The following is a 27,933-nucleotide window of genomic DNA, read 5'->3' as shown; positions in this document are numbered from 1 at the left end:
ATTAATCGAGAAAATGCCCCAAAAAAGCCATTGCTGTGTTAGTTGTGGTTTTTAATAAATTTATTGATCACAGCAGTCCTTTTGGACAATAACAAGAAAACTCTATACCTGTTTTGTGCAGGGTGTATTGGTCTGCAGGAAGGCTTGGTGCCCAAGGGGGACTTGCAGATACCCTACGAGTGCCTGTTTTTGTTACTGGAAGCTTGTAGGACCCACAGCTTGGGAACTGGAATTGCTCATCAGATCTTGATGCCAACAATAAAGGAGCCAAGTGATGGATTTACTGGAGGTTACAACTTTTTGTTGCTTTTTATCAAGGCGGCCTTTTGTCTTTAAGAAACTAAAACAAAGACAAGCAAACGGAAACCCAGAGTTTTGGATGTGTGAGCTCCAGGGCCCCTGTGGCTCTTGCCTGACCCTCGGACTCTAGTGTTGGAGGATGGGACTTGCTGGTCCAGTCCCAGTGCCTGCCGGGAGATGCTGCTGGGGGATCCGGGAGGAGGATTGTGTTGAGGGAGTTAATACTGAGCCCGAGAAAAGCAGAAGTGTGGGACTGGTGCAGGAGGAGGAGTGAGAAATTAAATGGTGTCTCTTTAGAAGTCTGCCTTATTGCAGTCTACATGGCTCCTTGGGGATTTTTCTACTGAGTACAAGAAAATCAGCAAGCACTTCTTGAAAAACCCAGATGAAATTACTGCCATAAATTTTTTTCATGGTATAAACCCTTAATTTAGATGGGGAGGGTTTATTACCAGTGTTTTCTTGGCATGGCTAAGTTCAATTAATTTCAGATGACAAGCCTTCCCCCACCCCACCCCCAGTATGTGGAAGGTACCATTTGTTACTGGTTTGCCTTTGGCTCTGGAGACCTCATTAAAGGCAGGAGAAAGGGATTCTATCTCCCATCTCTGACACCTTTCTCTTTTTGGTGGATTCAGACCATTTGCATTGTCATATTGAAAGGATGGTGTTATATGTGTGAGGAGATTTGCAGACAAAAGTGGTCTTGTTTATACCTTTTAAATATTGATTTCAAATGACTATTGCAAGTTAAGAAATTGTCAGCACCGTGTTCAGCTCAGCTGTTGGCAGAGTAAGGATGAGGCCTCTGAAGAGGAGGGCGACATTTCCACAGGAAGCTTCCGTGGCTTCCCTGACACCTGATTTGGAACCTACCTGGTTGTGTGATAGCAGGAACAAGATGTCAACAGAATATCCTGTTTGCTTGCACACTAAGACATAGCATGCTGCATCTTCAAGTTCTCGTTCCTATCAAAACCCGGGGAGCATGTCTCGCAAACAAGGGAAATAATCTATGGCGTTTTGTTTTGTTTTCCCGCATTGTAATATAGAATCTATTGTAGTGTGAATAAAGGCAGTCGCGAGAGATTCATTACTGTGTGTGAAGTGCACTGTCTGTGTCTTTGTGCATGTGATGGTTTATTTTACTTACAAAGCAGATATAAAAATTAGAATTGAGGTGATAGAGAAGATATATTGCATAAATAAGCAATTCCAACAAAAGTTTTTGCCATAATAACAAATAAATACCCTGCTCCAGAGGTTGGAGATTAGAATTCTGTTACATTAAATGCTTGGCAATTAATTAGCTATTGTCTGTACCGTTCCCGAGATGACAGTTCCTTAAACACTATTATTAGGAATAGCTGGATTAGTAATAATAACGCTCGAGTGCCATTGGCAACAATGGGAGGATTTTAAAAATAAAGATAAATGCATATGATCACAGTCAGAGTGACTTGTGTGCTGAGTGCAGAGCAGGCGGTCCCTGGGCACTGCGCTTCCGAGGCTGGGAACCTGCAGGGACGAATGGGCAGGGCTTGGCACACTCCTCTGAAGAGCGGGAGACAAGAGTACTTAATTTGTTAATAGTGTTTTCCTCTGCTCTGTTGTCTGTTGCCCAAGTAGTGTTCACCTAGTAAAACTAGAGAGTGCTGACAGAAGGCAGGCTTGGCAGAGGCCGTCACCAAAGACCCCGGAGACGCTGCGTCATTTGTTACTGTGTGTGTCTTTAAAAGTGCTATATGATTTGGTATGGTTAAAAATACGTGAGAATTTAACTTCATTCAGTGTACAGATTTTTGTTTTGTGGAATTTATACCCATGGATCCCATTCGTTTTGTGTGTAATTTTGCAAGAAAAATCACCGTGGAACCTAGAATGGGCCCAGTGTCAACAGCAGACATGGCCAAGGTCAAAGTGACACATGTGTACTTACTATGTAAAGTGAAGCTTGTGAGGAGTGCTGCTGTCGGCTTACTGGTTTGAGAAGAACTATTTTTTCCAATTGGAATGTGTGCATGGCCGCAGTTGACATCAGCTCTCTCTCTGATACCGTCTTTCTGTTACTGTTGCATTTGGGCTGTGAGTGGAAGGGTGCAGGGTTCTTCTTGGCCGAGGCATTTAAAATGGACGGTCCTGTCCAGTTCTTACGAATTGCTGCTGCTTCTGTATTTTTGTTGTTGGTTAGTACTATGGAACAGATCAAGGGAGAACCATACAACTTTGAGAAGTATCTTTGCTTCTAAATAATGAAGCAATTTATTTATGCTCCGTACAGCTCCTTGGTACAGTCTGCTGTTTGGAAGTATTTATAGTGTTCCTCTGCCCATGAATATGGAGTGTGGATGACAGACTGGTTCTGACGTTATGGCTTGTCCTTGATAACCTTGTGCAAGTGTGGAGAAGACTCACTGTGGGAAGACCAAGATGGCTGCAGTCTGGCTATGGGTACCAAAGACTTGTGCTGCAGGCAGCCAGACTCCCACAGGAAGCTAATAGTATAGATGATCAGCCTTCTGGCCCAGGCCATTTGTCAGGAATTACCCGATTTTTGGTCTTGCTAGAGATGCTTGTTAATGGCAAAGTGACGTGATAGTGTTCCTCTCGAGGCAACAGGTTGCAACAGAAGTGCTGAGAGAGACTAAGGGCACCTTCGCCTTAAGCCCATCTGTTCTCACATGCCTCATGCATGCCCTTGCTCCACTCCTCTGCAGAGCTGGCCGTTGCTGCACTGCTGGCTGTGTGCATTTGACTCTAGCTAAGCTTGCTTAATTAGGTCTTGAATTATGTCTTCAGTGCTGCCAGGAACTGAGAGAAGAGCTGGGCCCCAGTTGCTCAGTAGTCTGTGTCCGGGGTCCTCTGCCGTGAGTGGCTCTGATGAGGTGCCAAGGGTTGGCCATCCTCATCAACCATCCTCTCTCCCTGAGTACTGTCTGCAGATTGCTCTCCTTACTTTCCCCTTTCAACTCCCCTCTCTTGTTTTCTCTTTCCACATGCTAAATGAGGGAATTTTACACTGTTGCCAGTGTCCCCTGTGTGGGATCCAGGAAAAGTTAGCTAGTGCCAACAGCACAGCCACGAGGCATCTCCTGAAAGGCCGAGGAGGTGGCCTGGCCGCTAAAGCTATCAGCCAGTCTTTGTGAGGCGCCAGTTTGTTTTGCAGTGCCCATGGTGTTTGGTTATAAATGGCTCAAAACCCCTGCAGTTCTGGCTTTCATGGGCGACTGGACACCCCCCACCCAGCACACATAATTAATAAAAAGAAATAAACTAAGTTAAAGAAACATCCACGGAGTGCGTATTTCCTTGTGTGATGAGTGAAATGTTTCAAGAGGGAATGCAATTTGAAGGAGGGGAAAACTCCTTGAGCCCTGCTTTAGAGAGTATAAACCACAAGTCAATATGAATTTCAGATAATCCGTTATCCAGCCGCGGTGTGTGACAGCGCTTGGAGGTGAGAAAACTCCCTCCTTGTGTACATTTGGAGTGTTTTTATTTGGTGCAGTTGCATATTCATTCCTAACAGACTGCATTCTGAAAGAACTGGACTTTTATAGATTCTATGAATATTCAGTCACCAAAGCCCGGTCTGTCCCTTACCTTCTGCGTCTAGACCCATCTGTCAGCGCTCGCTAGATGGCTCTACTTCTGTTTCACACATTTGCCTTTTGGATAAAGCACTTCCCAGTGTTGACTGGGGGTGGTTGGTAGCTTTGGTCCTCTGAATGGGTCTCTGGAGAGACACAAAGACAGACAGACACAGCCTTCTGTCTGTCAGTGTGCCTTCTGGGCCATCTCACCTGTCTGGGGTTGTGGCATTCACTCTAAGCGGTTAGGACATTGTTTAGGACACTGCCTCAGCAAGGAGACACATGATGGCTGTTGCCACTAAGTCATCAGAGAACTTGGCAAGTGGCAGAAGCTGGAAGCCTTATTCATTTGCATATTAATTGACATGACAATTAGCCGTAAGCCCAAATTTTAAAAGTTGTCCCACGAGTCCCTTCTCCTGGTACTCTCTCATTTCTCTCAAGCCTGTTTTCAGTTACAAAGCAAAAACATGCTTCCTGTATTTTAAAACTTAGACTCTTTGGTAAACTTGGAAATCTTATATCACCTTACTGTTATCTAAGATATTAATTAAAAAGAAAGGATCAAAGCAACAGCAGTTGTGGAGGCTGTCTTTCATCCTACATCCCGGGAGGTCGGTCCGTCGGTGTGAGGTTGCTTGCCTGCCACAAGCATGACAGAGCCCGGTGTAGGTCACTTTCACGTCATGCTGCTTGCTTTGTTGTCATTGTCACACAGGGTGGAGAGGCTCCATTTCTGTGCACTCTGTGTACTGTATCATTCAGAAAATGTCCTTTCAGATCACACTCATGCCCAGCCTCCCCACCTCAAAGGTTTGACTCCCTACCATCTTCTGCCGTCCCGCTTTAAACCTTTAACTAGGAAGAAGCAGGGAACATAATTGAGATGGCTTAAGTGAGGCATTTTTATTCCTGAGCACATCCCATGGGACTGCGCTACTGTTCCTCCTCTCCGGTGTCCTTACTTTCCAGATGTACCTGCAAGGTCAGTGAGGCCCCGTGTGCCAGCCTCACTCTGACACCCATGCCAGCGGCCCTTCTGCACATGCCGAGTGATGTAGACATACAGACAGACAGACACACCGCTCTGGTTCTTGCAGTGTGTAACAGTAAAGGGCTGGACTTGTACAGAAAACCGATGTAAGAAGGTTCTTTGGTTCTCCTGAGTGTTTCCCGGTCCGCCAACTCCACCTCAAGTCCTTCTCCCTGTGAGAATGGGTCTTTGCAATTTTCAGTGGTGAGAGGGGCCAGGGAAGACGACTGACATCTTTGAAGATGTTCTTTGTATATTTGAGGCCAGATGTAGCCCTTATATCGTGAGAGCGTCTCCATGAGATGGGAGCCCATTGTTAACCTGTACATAGATGAAGACACTCTGCTAGTCTCGGAGTGGGGGCTGCATGTGGACCTGAGCTGGTGCAGTCACTGGAGCGCCGTGTGCTTGGTTCCCGTGACAGGAGTGACGGTTTCCAACATGTTCAAAGCTGTATATTCTTTGCATAAGTGAAAGGGGGAAAATCATTAATTTGTATTACTCTCTTGAAAGTAACTAAGCTCATTCTACTCAGTAACTGTTTGATTTATGATTTGAGGCAGTGTTTTCATGCCTTATGGTTTTTTATTGAGTAGAAAACCAGGAATGTTATAACGAACTGGTTCATTTTGGTTCCTGTTGTGAATGGAAGTATGGTCCTTAGACTAGGGAGATCAATGTTTGGGGGGCGGGGTATCAGCCTGAGGGAGCTGCTTCCTGCCATCTCAGGAAAACTATTTGGATCTAGAAAACTGTTCACACATAGAAAAAAGAGTGCCAGATACTTTATGATCCTAGCTTGCTCTTGCAATGCGTCTCATGTTGGAGAACAGACTAGCGTCCCATGATTCCTATGATTTTGTTTAAATTTGAACATTTAGGAATTAGTCATCACCTTCTAGTGCAGATGGCCAGCTTCTGTCCTGGGACTGTAGGGATCCACTCGCTTATCCTGAAGCATTGAAGCCATGTGAGGCTCTGTCTCTGTTTCTGTCTCTGTCTCTGTCCTCCAGAGTTTGTCTTGGAACGAATGGTATTGGAATAAAGAGGTTTAAGTTTGGTGGGGGAAAAATAACAGGGGGAAGATATTGTGCCATTGAAAATGCATGATGAGATAACCACTCGTGTTAAAAAAATGCCAGAGCTCCTGTTACTCCCTTTGTTCAATATGGAAAGACTGGAACATTGGCCTCTTAGACTTGCATTTTGAACACTTGGCCACTCGAGGGCGCTGTGTCACTGCAAACCAAGCGAGAAGTCCTCAAATCTCATTTTTCTTTCTCACCAAAAAGATAAAGGATTTATATTCTTGTAATACCGAATCAGTTCATACTTAACATTCAGCCTTTAGCTGTGGAAACTTGTTTGAATGACAGTAATGGCTTCATTTCAAGTTATTTAAATGTTTAATGCTGTGTAATTTACGCAAATGTGTATAATCCTTTATTTAACTAGATGAAAATAATATACTGTTAACATTGTTTTTTAGCATTAATTAATGTGACTAATTATAGCCAAAACCACTAAACCAGTTTCGTTGCATGATCGGATTGGGTGCGGAAAGGCTTCCTTCAGGCTCAGGCTGGCACGAGTCCGTGCTGTCCTCTCAGCCCTGCCCCCTCCCCTCCCCCTCCACACTCTGTTTTTATTCCTAATTTGCATTCAGTATAACAACGGGCTACACCAGGTTAACTGGAGATCCTTGTCTGCTAACACTCGTTCTTGCAGTGAAGGCGTTTCTTAGCATGGTTCTTCCTAAGAAAGATTACTCTCAGTACTTGAAAAGAGAGAAGGAGCTCTCCACGTTGACAACCCTTAGCCTGCCACCTGCAAGAGGAGTAAGAACTCATTTTCCTCAGGCACGGGCAGAACCTCGGCATCCTGCCTGAGGCCCCTGTGAGCCCAGCCACTGCCACCATTGACTCTCAGTAGCAGCAAAGCAAAGCCCCGCTGTTCTCCAAGCTGTGTCTGCTCTCAGAAATGAGATGAGTCCAAGTCTAAAGCAGGCGACAGGTTTGTGGCAGCTGGCTGGCACCGCTGTGATGTCACATCAAAACTGCCCATTACGGCCCTCTGTAGCATAAGTAATTCTCAGTAAACACTGCCTTTGCAGGTGCTGGGGAAGGAAACTTCCTCACTGTAAGTGTTGGTGAAAAACCTTTTCTCAAAACAGTTGTTAACTCGAAACCAGCTTTCTTACTTTCCTAAACTCTAGAAATTTTAAGGGTTAAAATACACAAAAATCTCCTTATTTTTAGATAAAATTCTGCATTAAAATTGTTTAGGTTTTTTAAAATCCTATAAACAATTCGTTAACTCTCTATCGTAGATTTTTATACCGTATTGTAATTTTTTATGCATTGCAATATTTTGTGAATAATAGTTTAAATGGAAAGTTTGAGAAGGTGATTTTGTAAGGAAAAATGCAGTCTTCCAGCACAATGAGGGTTAGCAGGTTTTTAAATGAATTCATGTTGGGGGTACATTGTAATTTTCCTTGCCGTACTTTAAGTATTAGGAGGTTATGTGTGTGTTGTATGTGTGTCTGTGTGTGTGTGTGTGTGTGCATGTGCCCACACAAGCTCTCTCACAAAACAACCCCCCACATAGGATGATTGTCCAAGATCATAGATAATTGAACCAAAGCATGCTAATTCTCGGATACAAGCTGCAGAGCACTTTGGAAAGAGACTTCTAAAGAGCGATGTGGGCTTTAAACTATTTGTCTTCTCTCCTCGGCTCCTGGAGCTCCTCTCTGCAGTTGATCCTTGCACACACTGTCTGGGTGGGTGTCGGTGTCAGCCCCTTTCCTACTGCAGGAAGCGGAGGGCAGAGCTCCAGTCTCCTGCTCCTCAACTCTCCCCCGCCCACCTTGTGAATACTGAGAGGTCTCTGCTGGGAAGTCTGGCCTGTGCTTCTCTCTCTCTCTCTCTCTCTCCCTCTCTCTCTCTCTCTCTCTCTCTCTCTCTCTCTCTCTCTCTGCCTTACACATTGCCTTGGGCTGTTCTGTGTGTAGGTTTTCGTCTTAATGAGATCTGGCTATTCTTTTTCCATGTCATCATGGCAGAATAAACAGTGGAGGAATTTTACTTCAGTGGGAACTTCGCTCCTGACCGACATGCTTCCATGGTAGTTTTGCCCTCCCTGTGTTTTGGAAAGTTCTCTCTCTTTTTTCCCCCTCTCCCTCACCCCCTCCCCATGAAAGACAGCAAACATGATTGAAAAAGCAAATGGGAAGGGAAGAGATATGTTGCCCGTCATGGCAGCGTGAGGAAGTGTTGATTTGAGTGTCTCAAGTGACTGGGCCGGGTGGAGGACTGAGGATGGCATGGGTTGGGTTTCTTTTATTCTCTGTACTTTGTGGCTTCTTCTCACTTGAGAATGAGATTTTTTTTAATGTTTCGAGGTGTGTATACAAACAGACTAGCTGATTTCCTTACGAGATGTACTGTTGCCAGGATTTGACAGCTAAGATTAAAGCATAGAGCAGGACAGTGTATTTCCTAAAGACATTGTATGTTTTAATCAGTACTAAGGTAGAGAAGATAGATAAGTACTAAGGTAGCAACGAGGCGAAGACGTGAACAGCTGTCGTTACTTACTCTGTGAGGAAAAATGATGGCTCGCTGAATGCGTGTGTGTACACGCTCCTTACTTGGTAACGGCAGGAAGGGCTTTGGCTGGCTGACGTGGTGTCAGTGCTGTGTAGCCAGGTTAGGTCAGAGCTGGCACGGTTGCCGCAGTGTTATAGAGCGTTTGCCAACACATCGCCTTTCTTGCCAGGTGGAGGCATCTTCCAGAGCACGTGTGGTGCAGCCTCACTGTGTGTATGGGAACTTCCTACAGAGAGGGCGTCACTTTTGTCTGTCCTGGAACTTTGTATCCTGTCCTTGAGATCATGTCTTTTCCATGGTGGAGTTTGTCTTTTGCCCCCAACAGGGCAAATTTACACTGGAAATTACCCTCAGAGAGTCGTTTCTCAGTTTAAGGACCTAGAACAGCTTTTGTTTCACCTCAAGCCTGCACAGTCTCCCCATTGTTGTTTCGGGGTATGTCTCTCAGTCTCTTTTTTTTTTTTTTTTGGTTCTTTTTTTTCGGAGCTGGGGACCGAACCCAGGGCCTTGCGCTTCCTAGGCAAGCGCTCTGCCACTGAGCTAAATCCCCAACCCCTCAGTCTCTTATGTCTGTCTGTAGCTAGCATCAGTAGTCTCCCGAGTGACTCAGAGGACACCACACAATTACCTCGAAAAAGGGCTCACACTAGTCTTGAACTTTTTGCCAGCAATTGTTCTTCGATGCTTCTGATCTAGTCAGTGGTCCTCAACCTTCCTAATGCTGTGACCTTTAATACATTTCCTCATGCTGTGGGACCCCCTGACCCTGAAATTATTTCACTGCTACTTCATAACTGTAATTTTGCTACTGTTAGGAATCATAATGTGAAATCTGATATGTAACCCCTATGAAAAGGTTGTTTAACCCACAGAGGGGTCATAGCAGATCAACACATCAGCTTACTTGAAGTGAATTCTGTAACTTACATATCAAAAGGACAAGAGACAGTCTCTCCTGTTAGATGTTCATCTCCCACCTCCATTGCTCCTTGTTGATGGTAGACTAAGTATCCTGAATGCCTAGTCCTGAGTCCACCATCATAGCTGACATGTCAAAGTCTTAGCCTTAGAATGCATGTCTTGGAGACTATAGCGGCCACACCTGTCATTTGGTTGACAAGGTAGATGTTACTGGGGACCTAACAATGTTCAGTAAGCAAGCGTGGAAGGAGGCCTGTCTGTCTGTCTGTCTGTCTGAGAACATTCCTTTGTACTTCTTTCCAGGTGTCTGCAGGGACTTGGGGATTTAGTTCGACAGGTTCCTAGTTCACCAACCAGCTCTGGTAGATTGTCCCTTCTGTGGTTCCACATCATCAGTGGCTGTTCCTGATCAAGTGATAGAGAACAGAGGGATTACAGAATATTTGACCCAACAGAAACGTCACACTTTTAGAATTAAAAGTAACAAATAAAAAAGGCTTATGGCAGAGTGGGGAAATACAACGTTTACAATAGAAAATAATGAAAACCTTTGCTCTATGGGTTTTATAATAAAAAGGAAGCGGGCATGTTGGAAGTGGGGCTAGAATTGTAAGGTTGGAGCCAGGCCTGTGGCCCACAGTGAGGCTCTCCAACTGTGGAGTCAAACAGACACAGAAAATAGCATGTTTGACAGTGATCTGGAGAGATGGCTCAGTGGTGAGTGTAAGCATGGGACCTGTGTAATCTAGACGTGTCTGTGCACACACCCATGATCCTAGTGCTGTGGGGCAGAGACAGGAGGATTGATGCTCACTGGCTGCCAACCCAGCCCAAGGTTGGTGAGGTTACCCTGGTGGGGAGGGGAGAGCGAGCAAGCAGGAAACTCATAGGGCACATGCACTTTATTCATCCATAAACACACATCACAAACATTTGAGTGTGTATTGAACATGTGTGTTTCATCATTCTTGTCATTATTCCCTAAACAGCACAACTGCTCACATAATGTTTGTGCTGTCCTGGATGTTACAAGTTAACTCGAGAGGCCGTGCAGTGTGTGGGAAGATGTCCCCACTTGTATGCAAATGCTGGGCAGTTCTATGTAAGGACTGATGCAATATTAGTTCTGTTGCGCTGGGGCCTTGCAGACTCCGTGGCCCTACAGAAGCGGAGAGCGTGCAGATAGCTGTGCCAAGAAAGAATCAAGCTCATTGTGAAGCAGAGAAACCATTCTGTGCTCATCAAATAGAAAAAACATTTTGAATAATACATTATTGTTTGTCAGGGCAAGGCAAAACTGTCTTACTGTATGCTGGCCCTTAAAGGATTACTTAGTTATAGAAATATGCAATACAAGTATATCATAGAACCATATGCCATTAAAAATGCTAGAAAATTTAAGTGACATAAAAACGCTGAGGTGTTAGGTGAAAAAAATACTTAAACGCTCAATGTTACAGTTTTCCAAGCAACATATTTGTACGAAGCCATAAGGAAACACAGCAGTGTTAGAGCATTTTATCATTAAGTGCAGGCTGGTTAGTCTTTAAATATTTTACATTTTCTAAATTTTCTGAAATGAATACAGGCTACTTTTGAAATATAAGACGCTACAGAAGAGACTGCAGTCCTTGGTCGGGAGGTGCTGGCTCTCCTCCCTGATCACAGGCTTTGCAGCACTGAGGGTTTGTCTGACCTCTTAAAAACTGTCTAGCAGCCTCTTATCTGTCTGTCTGTCTACCCTCTTGTCTGTCTGTCTGTCTAGCAGCCCTTATCTTTGTCTGTTTGTCTAGCAGCCTCCGTCCATCTGTCTAGCAGTCCTCTGTCTATCTTACTTGTGGCAAAGGCCACACAGCAGGGTAGACCCGGCCTGGCTGTGTGCAGAATTGTCCTGAGGCCACTGCAACCCTTTACGATGTCCTGAGGAACTGATCGGGGTGGTTCTACCTCCATCTCTTTTTCTCTAGCTTCTGTTCTCTGCTGGCATCTGACTTGTCCTAGGTGGGGAGGGCTGGTGGGTTTTAAAATCTCATTCTGGAAATGTTGTTCATGTGTCACAGTGACTGCGTCTTGTCTCCCTTGGATTTTGTTGAAACCCTTCAGAGTTACTTACTCTACACATGAGTTGTATTCACTGTGACAAGCAGTTCTTTTCTTTTTTTTGAGACGGGGGTTCTCTGTAGCCTGGGGTGTCCTGGACCTCACTATGTAGAGCAGGCTGGCCTTGAACTCAGATCTACCCACTTCCGTGATAGTCTTCAGACTGTCATGAGGGAGGAGAGATCCAGACTTAGGTAAGGACATGTGAAAGTGTGTAGCCTTGTCTGGTCCCTCAAATGCCTGTATATCCCAAAGCTCAAAGGCGGGCTGCCTCGTTAGACTGTTTGGCGTTGGTGTGTGTGCCCCTTGTTGTTTCCCGTATACTCCCTAGATCGGCCACACCCACTAGCCTAGGATTGACGACTCAGCATCTTCACCCTCAGGAAACATGGTGGTGTCTAGGACTTTGGCACTTGCTCCTTAGCACAGAGTAGAAGAACGTAGACTTTTTGGACTGACAACAGACCTAACTCGGTCTCTTAGCAATAGTGTGGCCTTCATCTGTTAGCCATTTGAAACCTCAGCCTCTGTCTCTGAAGGGAGAACAGAAACCCTCTCTGTCTTATAGAGTCGGTGCAGATGTTGCAGAAGATGAGGCTTGGCCCAGGGAGACCCTCATTTGGAATTCCAAGGGACACTTGGAGTGTTTTGAGGAATCTGGGGTGGGATCCTGAACCAGCAGGTGGCTGGGTTTTGTAGGGCAGGCAGGGAAGACCTCTCTAAAGAAGTCAGCTGGGCCAAGATGTCAATTGTTATCCTACTGTTGGCTCCGTAGTGAGCGCCATACATAAGGAACATTCCCGGCCTTTGGTCAGTGGGCAAGGACTGGGCAGTGCACATTTAAAGAGGGCTTGGTGAGATGGCAGAGTGTAGCCTGGGGAAATGTCTGGCTGGAAAAGAGGGCAGCAGGATCTCCAGACTCTGTGACACACAGTTCCCTCTGAAGATGTGGCAGATCATGGTAGGTACAAGCCGAGACCTGAGCCAGAGATCAGAGGGCTTGGTTCTTTGAGAGATCAGTGTCTCACACCAGATGTTGATCTGATATGAGAGTGGCTTAGAGACAAAGGCAGCTGTGGAGGAAAAGAGAACTGAGCCTAGGAGGGAGCCACTGACAGGACGGAAGGAGAGGGTAGGGTTTTCAGTGGCATCTGAGAAAGATTTGCTTCCTGGGGTAGAGGGGAGATAGCAGGCTGTGGGTGCAGTAGGGCATAAACGAGCGTGTGGCTGGTGAAGTGGGGCCTGTTGGTGACCGCACTAAAAGCTGTTTGCGGTGTTGTGGGAGGAGGGAATGGAGTGTGAGGAGACAGGAAGCACTAAATGCAGAGACAGGAGCATCACTGGAAAGGGAAGCAGAGGAGTGGCCATGAGGGTCAAGGGTGATGCTTGGGTGGGTTTGTATGCAGGTTGCATCATGGCCTCAGGGGACGGATTTGATGATGCAAGGGAATGGATCATGGTCCCTTGATCTGAGGTAGCGACCTCTGTCTTGAGCTCAGGAGGATCATCTTTCGGCAGTCATGAGGTTACAGACTTGTTCTGTAGCCGGAGACAAGGCCAGAGTGAGCCCTGGGGATCTGTATAGGCAGAATTGAGGCAGAAATGGGAGCATCTCTCATGCTCGTGGGCCTTGTGCTCTTGGTTTTTATAGCCTGTGATAGGCCTCGCCTGGCTGTTTCTGCCTCACTGAGCTATTTGTACACTGCGGCTTCTCTCCCCTGTCCAGGAGAAGGTCTCAGGTTCTGATCTGTTCACAAGCTGCACTGGTACAGAGGCCTCATGGAGTAGCTACACAGACACGCAGTACAAGTGGAAAGGAAAGGAGTTGAGAGCATGCATAAATTCAAGTATCTGTGTTACTTAGGAAAAACAATGTCATCTCTTGTAAGTTGAATAAATTGTCACTGACCTATAGAGTCGAGCTGTAACCACACGGAGGAGGCGGGGATTTTGTAGTCCTCTCAGTAGGAAGGTCCCCTGTGGAGGGAGCACATCCTGTGTGCAGGGGCACGTGGACCAAGTGTGTATGAAGTGTAAGGAGTCCTCTGCTTGCTCATGAAGGCCTGAGAATAGTAGGCGTGGTTTTTGAATAAGCTTGGCCTATAATGCATGGTATATAAGGAAGATTGGCCCATAGTGCATGATATATAAGGAAGTTCATCACTGCAGAGGTGGGTTTTGCAGTCTCCTAGTGCTCGAGCTCTGCCCAGTGTGGATGAGAGCTCCCCCACCCCCAACCCCTGGCTACCTGCAGAAGAGAGTCTTTCCTGGCTGCCTCTGTTCAAGATGTAGAACTCTCAGCTCCTCCTGCACCATGCCTGCCTGGATGCTGCCATGTTCCTGCCGTGATGATAGTGGACTGAACCTCTGAACCTGTAAGCCAGCCCCAATTAAACGTTGTCCTTATAAGAGTTGCCTCGGTCACGGTGTCTGCTCACAGCAATAGAACCCTAACTTAGGCAGCAGAGTTCACACGAGGCTGACATCAGTGAGAGGTGGCCTGAGCAGGCTGCTGTCGGAGTGAATGGGAACAGGTTTACAGAAAGTTCCAGTTGAGATCGTACAGCGTTTTCCCAAAGACTCTGCACTCAGATTGGGGAAAACCACAACAAAACCTTTCCTCTTTGGTATAATACAGCACACCCTCAATGAAACATGACTCTTCAGTAGCAAGCCGCCCCTGGCAAAGAAGTGGGGTGTCAGAGCGAAATTTGTACTGATGTTCTGAAATTAATGTTCTGTGGGTGCTCCAGGTTTGTGTGATGGACTGTAAGTTATAACCAGCCTGCATGGAGTATCACGAGAGGGGTGAAGCAGCCTTTCTGTCTGCGTAACCTCTTCCTGTGACCTCCGGCCATCACTGTTGCTATGCAGCCTCTCGCCCCTTTTCACCTGCTTGCCTTTAATGCACAGGGAGGGAGCAGGGTGTCTGGACTACACTTTCCCTCTCCGCTGCTAGGTGCTGCAGATGCCTCACCCTCACCCCCATTGGCAGGTGGAGGTAGGCATGGCCTCTCCATCACGTCTCTCTCCTTCCCAGAGGTCTGTGGAGTAGCAGCTGGAGGAGGTTGGGAGCTGCGCTGCCCACTCCAGAGTTCATTTTCTCCACACTCATTACAGCGCTGCCTTCATTTCCCTAGGTTTTTACTTCTCAAAACACTTCATGACATGTGGCCTCATTTTATCTCACATTAAGCTGACATCCTAACATCTCACCAGGTCTCAGCTGGGAATATATTTCCTCACGCATTGTGTTGAGCTGTCTTGCCAAGTCCTGTCTCTCACACGGCGCTCATTCAGAAAGGAATTAATCTGAATTACACGATGCTGTGATTGTCTCCTTGAAGAGCACTGGATGCTTGTGTGTCTTGGGAAAGTGTCCCTTGTCTGTATACTTGATTCTTTCCGTTCGTGTGCCCTTCTTCTCTCTGCTTCCCCTTCACATCATTGTGGTGCCCTCGGGTTGGAGGCAGATCTTGCTGTCTCTAGGATTTCAGGGGCCTGCTGCTTCTGTCTTCATTTTTACCTGTGAGATGTTTCTACAGATGGAAAGGTGTTTGTGTCTAAATACAGTATCGCATGTTTAGGGAGCATTTGTGTGAGGGCTTCATAACTGAGGCGCCAGTTGTCAGCATACTTCCCCAGAACACACATTCATGCCTTTACCTCATACTCTGCCAAGCCCAGCTGGGGCCATGGCTGCTTTGAATGACCTCTTGAGGAAGGGCCAGGCCTTGGGTGGTCATTGTGTCTAATGTCACTGTACAGGCAGCTGCCATGTATCTGTTCAGATGGGTCTCGGGGTACACTTCTTCTTAGAATGAGGGTCTGATGGGCCTAGTAACTTGCTCTGTGCAGGCTTTACCTCTGTTATGTTCTGTTTTGCCCGGAAAGAGTCCGGGGCCTCAGTCCTATTACTTACCTTTTGAAAAGAGTTTGATGGGCCTCCTAATGCAAAAATTTAAGTGAGAGACTGGAATAGAGCCTACGAGTTGCCAGTGCCCAAAGACAGGACCTACCCACTTACCCTGTGCTGCAGGTAAAAACTAAGACCTTGCATCTGCTAGACAAGGTGCTCTAGCAATGAGCTGCATCCCTGACCTTCGACAGCACTGTGCCAGCTTCTTCCAAGCTTTTAAGAGAGCTCCTAAGCAGAGGGCTGTGGGAGCATCGGAGGGTCTTACTACATGACGCTGCAGGAATGGTAGAAACAAACCACTCCTTACTAATCAGGGACAGAGGCAGTAGATGCCACTGTCCCTCCCCACACAAGTGCCCTATGGAAGAAAGCATTTCTCCTTTGCCTAGAGACAGGAAGACAAGTCAGCCGGCTTCTCCAGAGTCAAACAGCTGGTGAGGCAGGAAGTCTGCTGTGTCACCTTGATTCTCCTCCTTCTATAGCACTCTCCAAAAGAGAACATTTAGTTAAAAGGTTCCATGCTCCTTATCTGAGTTTGGGTTCTGCGATGAAAATGCTTGTTCTGGAGTAAAATTGGGCGACATCGTCTAGCCGGACTGAGTGGCTCTATCATGCAGATGTACTCCAGAAAAGGTGTGCTAGCCTACATCTCTAAAATGTTGGAAAACATCGAATTTCCCCTTAGAAAGGAGGAAATATAGCACTTTGTTTATGAACAAAGTGATGTCTTCCCACCATCGAGACAGTATTTTGTAGTTCTTTCTTCCATTTCTTTGTATGCCCCGCTTTATGGATTATCAGATAGACTTAATAGCACGGGGGCAGAGCTCTGCTAGCCAAGGCCTCGTAACTGGAAAGTCCTTGGGGAGCTGGAGGGTCGTGTGGCTCGGCTCTTGTCACTGCTGTGCTGTGTGTCAGGCCCCCTTGGCCTCCACCCACCATTCATTGTTTGCCTGACCACGATCCAGTCAGATAAAGCCCAGGGAAATCTCCAGGTTTATGGTTGGACTGTGTCTGTATAGTTCCATTCGGTAGCTGAATGGCTTACAGAGAAGTTTGGGGGCTTCTGAGAACCCCCGAGACTCGTATTTTGTCCTCATCTGCAGCTGACATGATTGGTGGTTGTCACTGTTTCTCCAGTGTTGCTTCAGACAGAATGGCATGTTCAGATAGACCAAAGGGGACACAGCGAGCTGCTCCTCCCGGAGCTGTGACTCTGTTTTCTTATATGAGAACAGCTAGATGGAATTGTGGCTGATGGGCGTCCTGTGGCAACTTGGTGCTTAGGTAGTAGCAGCCTGATAGTTTCCAAAGTCTTCTGACTTTCCGTCCAGTGATTTTTCAGTCCTCTATTCAAGGACAGCAGAGTTCTCAGGCCTTTGCTGTAGTCAATGAAATAGATTCACACCAAGTTCAAAGGAAAGGGAAGTAGTCCAGAGTCCAGTCAGAGGCTAAGAAGTCACCTCGTTCCCCACCCTCCAGTGTTGAGATGGCTCTCAAGAGATGGAGGGATGGCCTCTCAGGACAGCATGGGAGGAGTGACTACAGTAACACTCCAGCTCGTGAAGGCACAGGGGTAGTTCTAGAAGAATGAGTGACAGGTATGAAATTCTCTGAAAGGTGGGAGACAGGATGGGTGTGGTTAGATGATGCTGAGATGCTGTTTCACTCTCGGGAACACCTACAGACCAGCGACAGATGTGTCAGATGATGGTGACACTAAGCTTCACTAGTTACTTCCCTCATTTTCTGATTTTGTGATTTTTGTGACCTTTAAGAATCAACTTCAGAAGAGTTTATTTGGCTCCCGGATACTGACCATGGCAAGGAAAAGAACGGTAGTGTCTCTTCCTGTCTCTCAGCTGTGGCAGCAGGAGTGTGAATCTGCATGCTCAACTCTGCATAGATTAGAAAGTATACAGGGGAGGACTGGGTGGGGCTAGCCTGGAAACCTTCCTTCAGCAATCCATGTCTTCTAACTGGGTATCTTCTCCTAAAAGTTCCATAGCCTCCCCCAAACAGAGCCACCAGCCAGGAGACTATGTGTTTGAACACAGGAGTCTGTAGGGGAAAATTGACATTCTAAATCATAAGACTCTGCCCATTAACTCCATAGGCACACAACCATCTCATAATATGAAATGTATTCATCCCAACTTCTAAAGCCCCTCCCAGCCTTATATTTACTGTTCAAAAGTCCAAAGTTCAAAATTTCTTCTAAATCTCAAGACATTCTGTTGACTGAGCACAAGCTATAAAATACATTCTTCCAGAGTGAAATGAGATAGAGAAATTCCTAATCCAAACAGGGAGGAAAGCAAGACTCCAGCCCAGTAAACCCTACAGTTCCATGTCTGACATCTGGGCCTTTGTATCACATTATCTGTGATATAAATCCGGGAGGCTTGAGGCTGCTTGTCCAGCTCTGCTGTGTGCTTTGGTTGGGGCTTCTCTCCAGCACTGACGTTGTTTGAGGTCTGCATGTTAGTGAATGTCAATGCCCTATATTTCTGCCATCTCCAGTATCCTGAGGGTCCCCAGCACAACTTATGTCCTGCCTTCATAGCTTTATGCGTAGCTCACTCAGTAGGCCGTGCACAGTCCAGTTGCTGAAATGTCTGTTTGGAATCTGTAAATTCCTATAACCTGCAGCCCTTGGGTCTGCCTGTACAACCAGCTCTGTGTGGATGACACCAACCTCTGCTGCCAAGAAAAAGCTGCCATCGTAGCAGTCTTTGGGGTTAAACTTGGAAAACCAGTTTGCTGTCTCCTAGCAGGGTCTCCCAAATGCTCTGTCTTTTCAAGTATTCTCTCTATAATGAAAGTGCAATATAATTTAATATAACTTCTAGGGCTTTTGCTGGGCAGGTTGGTGTCCTCAGGCATATTTCCTATTTTCCCAGTTGAAAGCTTTAGGTTCCCCCTTAATGGCACTGATCTCTTTAACAAAACCTCTGCTTTCTCCTCACACACCCTTTCCGCAAATTCATACTCATTCATGTTCCTTTTCTCACCAAACTGTACATTCTTGTCTTTCTGCTCATCCTTACTATACTCTGAGCACTGAGCAGTGTCCCAGTTAGTCCTTTACTCTTGTGTTCAGCCTTGCCCTGGACACAGACAGAGTCTGCATAGTCCTGGTCAGGATGCCCTGGATAGCTTCTAGCCCAGTTCCAATAGAGCCCCTGTTCCCTTGCGCCTCAGGAGCCACCTTTCCTGTCTTCACTCTGGCAGCAGTCTGGCCTTCCATATGCCCTAGAATGGCTGACTAATCGTTGTTGGCAGCTTTCTCTGGTTTCTGAAACCTGTGGTTCCAGACTCTACGTTTCTCCCACAAACCAGTCTGAGAGGCTCAAGAACCGTACGTATGGTCAGACTCATGGAAGCAGTGTGGTCAGTCTGTGGGACCAGTTCTCGGGCTACCTTTCTTGTGATTCTGATCAAATATCCATTAAGAGCAGCTTAAAGACAGAGAGACTTACTCTGACTGAATGTTAGAGACGATGCTGAGAAAGGTGGTGAGAAAGGACTGGTGGAGTGGGAGCATGGCCCAGCCGCTGCCTCACCCCTTCCTGAGCCAGAAGCAGGGGGAAGGGTCCAGGCTCTGCCTCAAGGCCTGCTCCACTCCCTTCAAGCTCCATCTCTCAAGGTTCACAAACCTGTAACACAGCACACCGCTAGCTAAAGAATAGTACAGATGGTTGTGAGCCACCGTGTGGGTGCTGGGAATTGAACTCAGGACCTCTGGAAGAGCAGACAGCACTCTTAACCTCTGAGCCATCTCTCCAGACCCTGTACATATCATGTCCTCTTTGCAATCATGCCTCCAAATAATTGTTCAACCAGGTATCGGTAGCAAACCCTTTGTCCGTTCACTATAGTAGGTGCCTGCCATAGCAGGAGTAGCCCAAACCGACCCTGTGCTAATGTCGTCTCTGAGAGTCAAATGCTCGTCTCCCTGTGCACCATGGGTGTTCTGGGAAATCAGAGAGGTTATATGGTCTAAAAGAAGTGATGGAGTAAATTGAAGACACAGGTCTGTCATAGTTGTGACCTGTAGTCACAGCTCTGAGGAAGACTGAGCAGCAGAAGTCCAAGGCCAGGATGGGCCAGACCTCATCTCCATGGAAACAGCTGAACACAAGCCACCTCAGGTTATTCACCAACCTCGGGGCTGCAGCCAAGACCCACAGTTGCGTTTCTTTGGTGTTCCACCCTGTGCCAGGGCAGCGGTCTAGAAGGCATCTAGCCAAGAAGGTCTCGCAGGGCTTCGGGGGGAAGCCGATCCCCAGTTAGGACTGCTTGCAGCCCCACGTCCTTAACTGCAGTCAGCACAGATTCCTTCCTCTTGCCCAATAGCATTACATCGTGATAGCGTTGGGGTGACAGGAAATACAATCAGCCGACGAGATACTGTCGGAAGATCAGGGGGCTGTGACCGTCGGCAGTGGTCAGTGAGCATCTTATCTGAGGAGCGAGGCCATAAACGGAAAGCCCAGGCTCGGAGCACTTCAGACCAGGAGAGCTTTGTTTGCTAAACCTGCTGCTTCAATATTAAGTAAAGCACAGAGCTGCTTACTGCTAACATGAGCTCACAGACCAGATTTGCTCTCACAAAATGAGCCGGTGTGTCTGCTTACACAGAAATTACATTTAGCACCAAGTGGGTACCAGGCAGAAGTTAGGTGAGGAGACCCTTCTAGGCCTCTGACAACTCCCCCATCCCAGTGCTGTACCTCCATACAGGTGAGAGTTTCCTTCAACCCAGCCAGGCCTTAGGTTTACTGTGTACCAGAGGATGCCCTTGAAATACCGAGTTCCTGGTCCTCCTGCCTCCACCTGAAACCCCAGGCTTCATGCGTGTTAGGTTCTCTGTTAGCCGAGCTCCTCCCTCAGCCACGTCTTCTAACTGTAGTTCACTTTCTACTGTTCACATATGATATAACATGTTAAATGGGCATTTCCACAAATTGATTCCCAAATTCGGTAACTTTCATTATAGAATATTAATAGCACATTCTTACAAACCTTTGAGTTAATAAATTTAGTTTCAGTTTTTAATGTTTAATTAATTAATTTTAAAAACAAGCTCTAAGTAGCGTGGCTGTATGGCTGGTCCGAAGCTTCCTATGCACTGTCCCGAGCCAGCATTTGTAGGGACCCTCTAGCCTTATGGACCGAGTCGTCACACCCAGCTCCTATCCCATTGTGCTCAGTGTGCCCTGTCAACCCCCAAGCTTCCCGCGGTGCACACGAGCAAAGCCCGTGTGCTGTCCAGGCCTCGACTTCACGCCTGGGGTTCTAGGTCCTCTGCACTCCATGCTGTGTCCCATCCTCTGCTCTTCTTTGATGGATTAGAGACAGACTGTGGTGTCCCTCTCGCATGCCTCTGCCTCTGCCTCCAAGGAATTAATGGCATTGTTGAATCCCTTCCACTTTAGGAAGGATATCTGTTGTCTGCAGCCTCAGCCCTCAGCTCTCGTTAATCACCTGAAGTCAGCGTTTCTCAGGTTCAACCCCACCTAAGCTCGGGCACCGCCACAAGGGCCCTCCTAGGGTCCTTGCTGTCCTTGTTCCCGTGCGTTTGTCAGTCAGTGAACAAAGCTGTCTGTTTAGAAGCTCCATGGGAACATTAGGTGGAGTAATAACATTTTCATGTGATTATTTGCCATATTGGCATTGAGGCAGAGAAATCTGTTAGAAAAACTGTTTGCTCTTTTCCCATGTGTCCATCGTGAGTGTGTGAGCCGGCTCTGTTGTCTCTATTCCAAAGCTGTCATGTGTTATAATAACTGCTTTGACACTTATTATCTTTTTAATGCAAAGAGGAAATTGCCAGAGTTCACAACAGTAAAATAGATCCTTTGTTATTTGTATTCTTTTCATTTGAAAGACTCCTTGCCCTCCTTGTCTTGATAAGACTGAAGTTTATGTAGCAGGAGACTATGGCTGCCAGAGCCTGCAGGGATTGGGATGGTACCCAGAGCAGGGCAGTATTCAAATGATTCTCTGATTGTTGCCTTTTAGAGCCAGTGTTTTTAAGCAAAGCTGTCAGTTCAGTCACAGCCTCGCGTCCCAGGATCCCAGTGCTTTATCAGGACAATTATTTGCCAGTGACTTTAATATGTCTTCCTGGAGTTGTTCAAGCATCCCTCCACCAATTTGTAAGCACTCGGCATAGACCCTGGCTTCACCCAGGCCTGCATCTGCCTTCCAGAGGTGCTGGGAGGGAGGAGGTGCTCTCCCAAGCACCCTGAATTATGCTTTTAATTTCCTGTCTTGGAGGGATTTGCAATGAGACGGTTCTGCCTTCACACTGTGCTGGCTGGGAAGCAGGTTTAACACGCCTAGTGTTGAGCGTAAAGACTGGCACTGCCGCCCTGCCCATTTCGACCTTGTTCATCAGCTAGATCAGACAGAGGAGAAACATGGTAGAAAACCCAGATATTTCCTCCAGTCTGCCAAATGGCCATCTAGGAAATCGATGGGCATTTCCAGCTCGGCTTGGCAGTTGACATTCTCTGAAGAGTTGGGGAGACGTCTCTCACAGTCAGCTCTGATCCAGTGGGTGAGAACACTGTTGAGTGAAGTCAGACGTGTCCAGGCCTGGCGTGGCCAGTGCCATAGCCTGCCCAAGGACTCCCAGAGAGCTGCCTGGGTTGAGTCCCAGGCCTCTTCTCTGCCATGACCATCCAGGGTGGTATGGGAACTTGTGGCCACAGGGCAGCATTAGCCATGGGATCCCAGAAGAGCTGCTCTGAGAACTGTATGGTGGAATGGAGCGGAATGGCTTCCTCCTTCTGAACATCGACAAACACCACATGCCACAGTTGTGTGGGGCAGGTCTAAGGAACAAAGATGCACAGATCTTGAATTGACAGAGAGGTTGGATGAGGCTGGGAGAAGACTCTTCTGTCTGGGAAGTGCTTGCTGGAGCTGAGGAGAGCTGTGGGAAGGGCGGCTCCAGCCTGCTTACCCGAGGGCTGGGCTGGCAGCTCTGTGAGGAGTAGCCAGGGCTCTGGAAGAAAGATTGAGTAGTCTGGGAGCAAAGCTGAACACTTGCTTTTGTTTGGTTTGTAAATGAAGTGAGAACTGGGGAATCATAAAGGCATTAACGTGGCTGGTCCTCTAGAGGACCCAGGTCTGGTTCCCAGCACTCTCTGGCCTTCATGGGCACTGATGCATGTGGCATATAGACCTGTGTGGACGCAAAAGGACTCACACACAGAGCATAAAAGTAAATGTAAAAGACTTTCGAAGGTATTAGTATAGAAATTTAGAAAATAGAAATGCATGCTGAAAAAGTAAAATCACCATAACCTCATGGTTTCTAGATCAGTACTCCGATATTTCTGTTTTGCTTTGGTCATATATGTGTTTGTATATTTTTTAAAATTGAACTTCAAATTGTATTATACATGTATGCAATGTGTAATTCTTTTTCCCATTTTTCTTGAAAACATTTTGAGGACTGTGCTGTATTTCATTAGATAGTGTGCTGTCATAATTTGACTTCTATGTTGACACATGTATCATAAATGTTTTCTTTTCTACTTTTGTAAATATTGCTATGATGACTATTCTTACAAGTTTTACCTTTTTTATTTAAAAGTTGTATTTCTGTTTTCATATAGCCCCTAAGGGAGCACTTGAAGACTTTGTTGCAAGCATTATGTATTATGTGATTTTCCTTGTTTATTGTGCTAGCTAAGAGCTTGGCCCTCAGAAGGTCAGTGTCATTGCCTTCAAGGGAGAGAGTGGATCATGTCTTTCCTGGGATGGGCAGGCAGTTGAGTGGCCTGTGGTTTTATTGATTCATGGAACCTAGGAACACAGACATCTCCTGCCACTTAGGTCTCTGCCAAGTATTTCTAGAACTATCTCAACACCACCAGTAATAGTTTTATAGTTCATCTCGCTCCCTCTTACTGTCCTTTGCTCATATATGCACGTGTGTGTGTTCATATAACTACGTTAAGCATGTGGATCAGAGGTTAACTTTCAGGAATTTGTTCTGTCTTCCTTGTGGGTTCCAGTGATTGGATTCGGGTTTTATAGGACCGGTGGCAAGTGCTTTTACCTGTTGAGCTGTCTTGCTGGCCTGATTGATGGGTAGACTGGTTGATTGATTGAGACAGTTTCACTCTGACTACCTGATTGCCTTCGCTCTTCATTCTGCTCCAAGTACTGATGTTACAGGAGTGTGCCACCATAGCCAGGTTCTCAGCGCCACTTGCTGCCTGTGGTGAGGACATTCACTGTTTAATGTAAACACAACCTTGTATCTGAGTTTCCCTGGAATTAGGAGTATGAAATCAAAGCCTACCCCTGCATAGAGCCATTGCCTTTTGCCCTGCGACCCTGCTCGTATGTCCTGGACTTCACAGAGACCTTTCCTACATGGGTTCTCTTGTTGTCACCTCACCTGGAGGCTTCATTCATACCCCTCAAGCTCTGCTCAGCTTCTGTACTCGAGAAGCCTTCCTGACACCAGCCCCACTGTCTGCAGTACACCTCAGTGGACTTCCTTCCTTAGAAGCCAGCACAATCCCCCAACTTGTAAGTGCTTTGTAGAGGACTGAAACTGTAAATGTTCTCAGCTCCAAAGAAGCATCATTACTGCCTTAATAACCTTTGCTTCACTTAGCAAGGTTTTTCATGCTTGTATTTACTGTGTGTCTCCCTGAACTCAACTATGAGGACTCCTGTGATGGATGACACGATCAAGGCTGGTTTCAAGAGTCACGAGAGTGAGCAGGACATACCTGAGGCCAGCCAGCCTTCGTGTTGGAGCTTCCATTTTGCTCAGGGCAGGAGAAGAGAAGAGATCGGCACTGATGATGGCTGAGAATGTGTGACTGTTGATGGACAACGACATCATTGACACAGTCTGTCGCAGACAGTTGGGGACGGAGCGAAATGAAGAATGCAGTCTCAGGACTTGTGACCCACTGGAAACCAGTCCAGAAAGCAGTACCAGTCTTGTCTTAGCAAATTAACAAAAGTTCTATTGTTCATCTTATTTGGGGTCATAATTAATGAATCTGAGAATTTTTAAGTTTTAAAGTTTAACAAGCTATTAAGAAACGTTGAATTGATCCTTCTGAATCTCAAGCAAACAGAAAGGATAAAGCCACCATTTCCTTTATGATGAAGACATGACTTCCTGCCATCTGCAGTACTGAAGTCCCATGTCTCCTTGTTACATTTGGAGGAGAAACGCAAGGTGGAGTGTTTCTCCCATGCCTGTTGCAGCTAACGCTTACTCCCAGAAATGTCACCCTGGCTCCCGAGGCCCTAGCATTGAGCTTGCAGGTTTGGGTTTGGACGCAGGGCTTGAAGTCTAGGCGTTTAGACTTGGAGAAATAGATGAATTGGAAACTTGGTTTTTTCCCCAAGAAATAATAAACAGCTCCTCTTCTCTTTGACGTGTAAGTAAGAACAGGCTCGATTATGCTGGTGCAGGACTGTGATCTGAGAAAGCCGGTAGCGCCAGCTCTCGTGCTCACACGGCAGCCCGGCAGGTTGAGGAAGACGACTGAAGGGCTGCGGGGAAGCCTTGGCTTTCGTGGGAGGCTTTTGGCCTCATGGTAGTAGTGGTGAGAAACTTGATCCGTGGATTGGTCTCTCTCGCGTGCTGTGCTGCCTTGGACACATTAGTAAGGTGCAGTCTGAGGCTCATGCCCAGTTCCCCAGTGTTCTGTGGAAGCTGCAGACTTACCTCGGTGCCTTTCTCTGACAGTGCCCTCATCTCCTTCCAGTAAGCAGCCAACCCAACACAGTTCCACTCGCTGCTTAACACTCTGTAAAATGTTATTTAAATATTTCTAACTTATTGTTTCATGCTGGGTTTTATGGTACATAAATTTCTATTTAGGCCACTAATTTACAGTGGAAGTGTGTTACTAATATCACTGCAGGCTCCATCCATCTAAAAATATTGCTCATAACCTATGCTAAAAATATGTTATATATTTGCAGTGTATGTAAACAGCGTTGTTTTATTGGTGTGCGGTGCTTTGTCTATGGAAATGTTGGGATTGCAGCATATATTTAGGGGGTAGGGAACACAAGTACGGCGGAAAGACTGTAGAGAAATGAAATCCCTGCAGGATGGGATTTATGGAATTTTCAGGGCACTTTGCAGAAATCTGTGTAGCATACGTTTTCCACAAAGACAAAGTGGAGTCTCGAGGAACGTTCAGGGAGCACTGTTGTTTGCCGTGCTCCCCTGACTTCTAACTGCTTTGTAGAGGATTGAAACTGCAAATATATCCAACTAAAAACATCCTTATTGCTTTAATAACCATTGCTTCAAAACTATTTATTAAATAGGCCAGAGATAACAAAAGTTGGATCTTCTTATTAGTAATGAGAAAACATAATTTCAAGACATGACGCTTTGGTTTCTTCCTCTGGGTGTCCAGTGCTGGGGTGAGAGTTTAGAGAGTAGGGAGTTCGACATGGGAAAGGTTGGCTTGTTTTTGTCAGCCTGAGGGGTTGAGTCACTGGTTGCCTGAGCCTGGGTCTGTCTGGCTTCCCTCCTGTCTCTCACTAGAAGTGAAGGTAAGAAGGCTGCCTGAGCTGCTCTGTGGTCTCACAGGACAGGTTGTTCCCGGCTCTCACAGGCCTGATTCCTTCCGTGAAGCAACCTCCGGGCCTTATCTCTGTGTAGCAGTGCTATTGGCTACTTGTGATCAGCCGAAAAGGTGATTGTATATCGGAAACAAGTTAAAGTTGCCGATGAAACTGCCCAAGCTGGGCCTTTGCGTTACAAGGTGTATTTCCATATGTGGCCCTGTTCATGGGTCCCACGGCTTGTTCAGGTACTGAGCTGGCTGGCATGAGGACACGGTGTGTAATCCCAGCACCAGGAAGAATCAAGTAGGAGTGTTCAGGGCCTTACTGGGCTACACAGTGCGTTAGACACTGTCTGAATAGGCAATAGGACATTATAGACAGGAAATCAAGGCTATCAGTTTTGCCTCTAAAATGGTGAAGTGATGCTACTCCTCTGCCCTCCCATCTCCACATGCTTCTCCAGTGCTAGAAGCCATCATCTGTGAAGACTGAAAGCGAAGGAGAACAAGAAGAACCTTCCGAGAATGGGAGATTGCTCTTTTGGATGCCCACTTCCTGCAGAGCAGGCTGAGGAGGAAGAGGACTTCTCAGTTGAGGGTGACTGGTCAGGGCTCTGTAGCAGCACTCACTGGTCGATACTCGTGTCTTGCTTGGCCTGAGACAGAGGCTGGAGGCTGCTAGCCCCACCCCTCTGAGGTCACAGAATGGCCATAGTTAGTCCTGTTTGCACACAATCTATTGTATGTTTCTTTGGTGATGGTGTCATTTAGAAACGTCACACATGGTCATGATAAAATGATAGAATGTTCCAGAGCCAACCTGCATGGGCTGGGCCAGAGGAGTGGAATGTGAACCGCAAGGTTCTCCAAGTAGGTGTCTGTGTTCAGGGTCAAACCAGAAGGCCCTGCTCCACCCTTGGTCACTAGACTCGGCAGTGCATTGAGATCCAGGAGCTACGACTCGCCCCATCTTCATCTTCCCTCGGGCCTGCATCATGGCTGCTGTTCCTTAAGCCTCGTCTGCTGTTGCACCACTGTGTGGGCCACGAGGGGTTCAGATGGATTCTCATGCCTGGGCTGCCTACTCCATTTCCTCTCCTCTTCTGGTTATTTTTCCTTGTTCTTACAGGAAAGAGAACAAAGCCCACTTAATAATGGCAAAGCTTACTGTTTGCAGAGACCCTAAAGATTACTAGCAACAAAATGTATTTATGTCTTTAATAAGGATTGAAATGTACTATTCGCCAAATATGTTTCCCTCTCTTCTCTTTCTGTGTTCTTTTCTGTGGACATTTCTGGTGTTGGGTAGAAGAGTGCAGGCTATAGGATATTACCCGCCATTTGTAAAAATTTGAGGTAATTGTTAATTTTTACACACGGGCAGTTCCGTGTTAGAGTATTCTGTGTGGCTCCCAAGTATCAGGATGAGGGAATAGATTGTTATGAATGACGCTGGCTGTGGGACTTGGTTATATAGACAGAGTGGGCTGTGGAGTAGAGGTGATAAATGTGGAGGTGGAAACTGACCATTTGTACGGTCCAAATTAAAATGGTTCCATTCAAATGGTAATATCGCCTGTTAATGGTCTTCTAGCGAAATCTCTCAAAAGCTACAGGCCACAAGCCATAGAAAGTCTTTTCAGATTGAACTCCTTAAAACACCCTGCTCTTCCTTTTGTACCCTCGTCAGGATGCATAGATAAGCAGGTGCCCTCCAAAGACTGGAGACACTCCGGAGAGTCCCTGGCAAATGATAGGCTGTCTGCTGCTTTTGCCTCAGGAATGCTGGCCATTTGTGCATTTCTGAGCCTCCACCCTCGTTTCTCTTCAGTGTCTTACAAAGGAACGGGTCTACTTGACATTTCTCCACAGT

General features: G+C 46.6%; 1 protein-coding gene across 7 annotated transcripts in view; it reads left to right on the top strand.

Annotated features, from left to right (window-relative positions):
* Nucleotides 1-27,933, top strand: part of Btbd9 (BTB domain containing 9) — a 357,625-nt gene that overhangs the window by 108,297 nt on the left and 221,395 nt on the right. The window contains exon 7 of one of the 7 annotated variants that reach the window (XM_039098534.2): nucleotides 122-27,309. The exons of the other annotated variants lie outside the window; for them this stretch is intronic. Coding sequence (XP_038954462.1) covers nucleotides 122-209 — 88 coding nt within the window. The 3' untranslated portion in view covers nucleotides 210-27,309. Of the gene's footprint in view, nucleotides 1-121; nucleotides 27,310-27,933 lie in introns of those variants that run through there. 7 annotated transcript variants of the gene reach the window in all.

The sequence above is a fragment of the Rattus norvegicus genome, chromosome 20 (genome assembly GCF_036323735.1).
Source record: "Rattus norvegicus strain BN/NHsdMcwi chromosome 20, GRCr8, whole genome shotgun sequence".
Lineage (NCBI taxonomy): Eukaryota > Metazoa > Chordata > Mammalia > Rodentia > Muridae > Rattus > Rattus norvegicus.
This window is presented reverse-complemented; position numbering and strand designations above follow the sequence as displayed.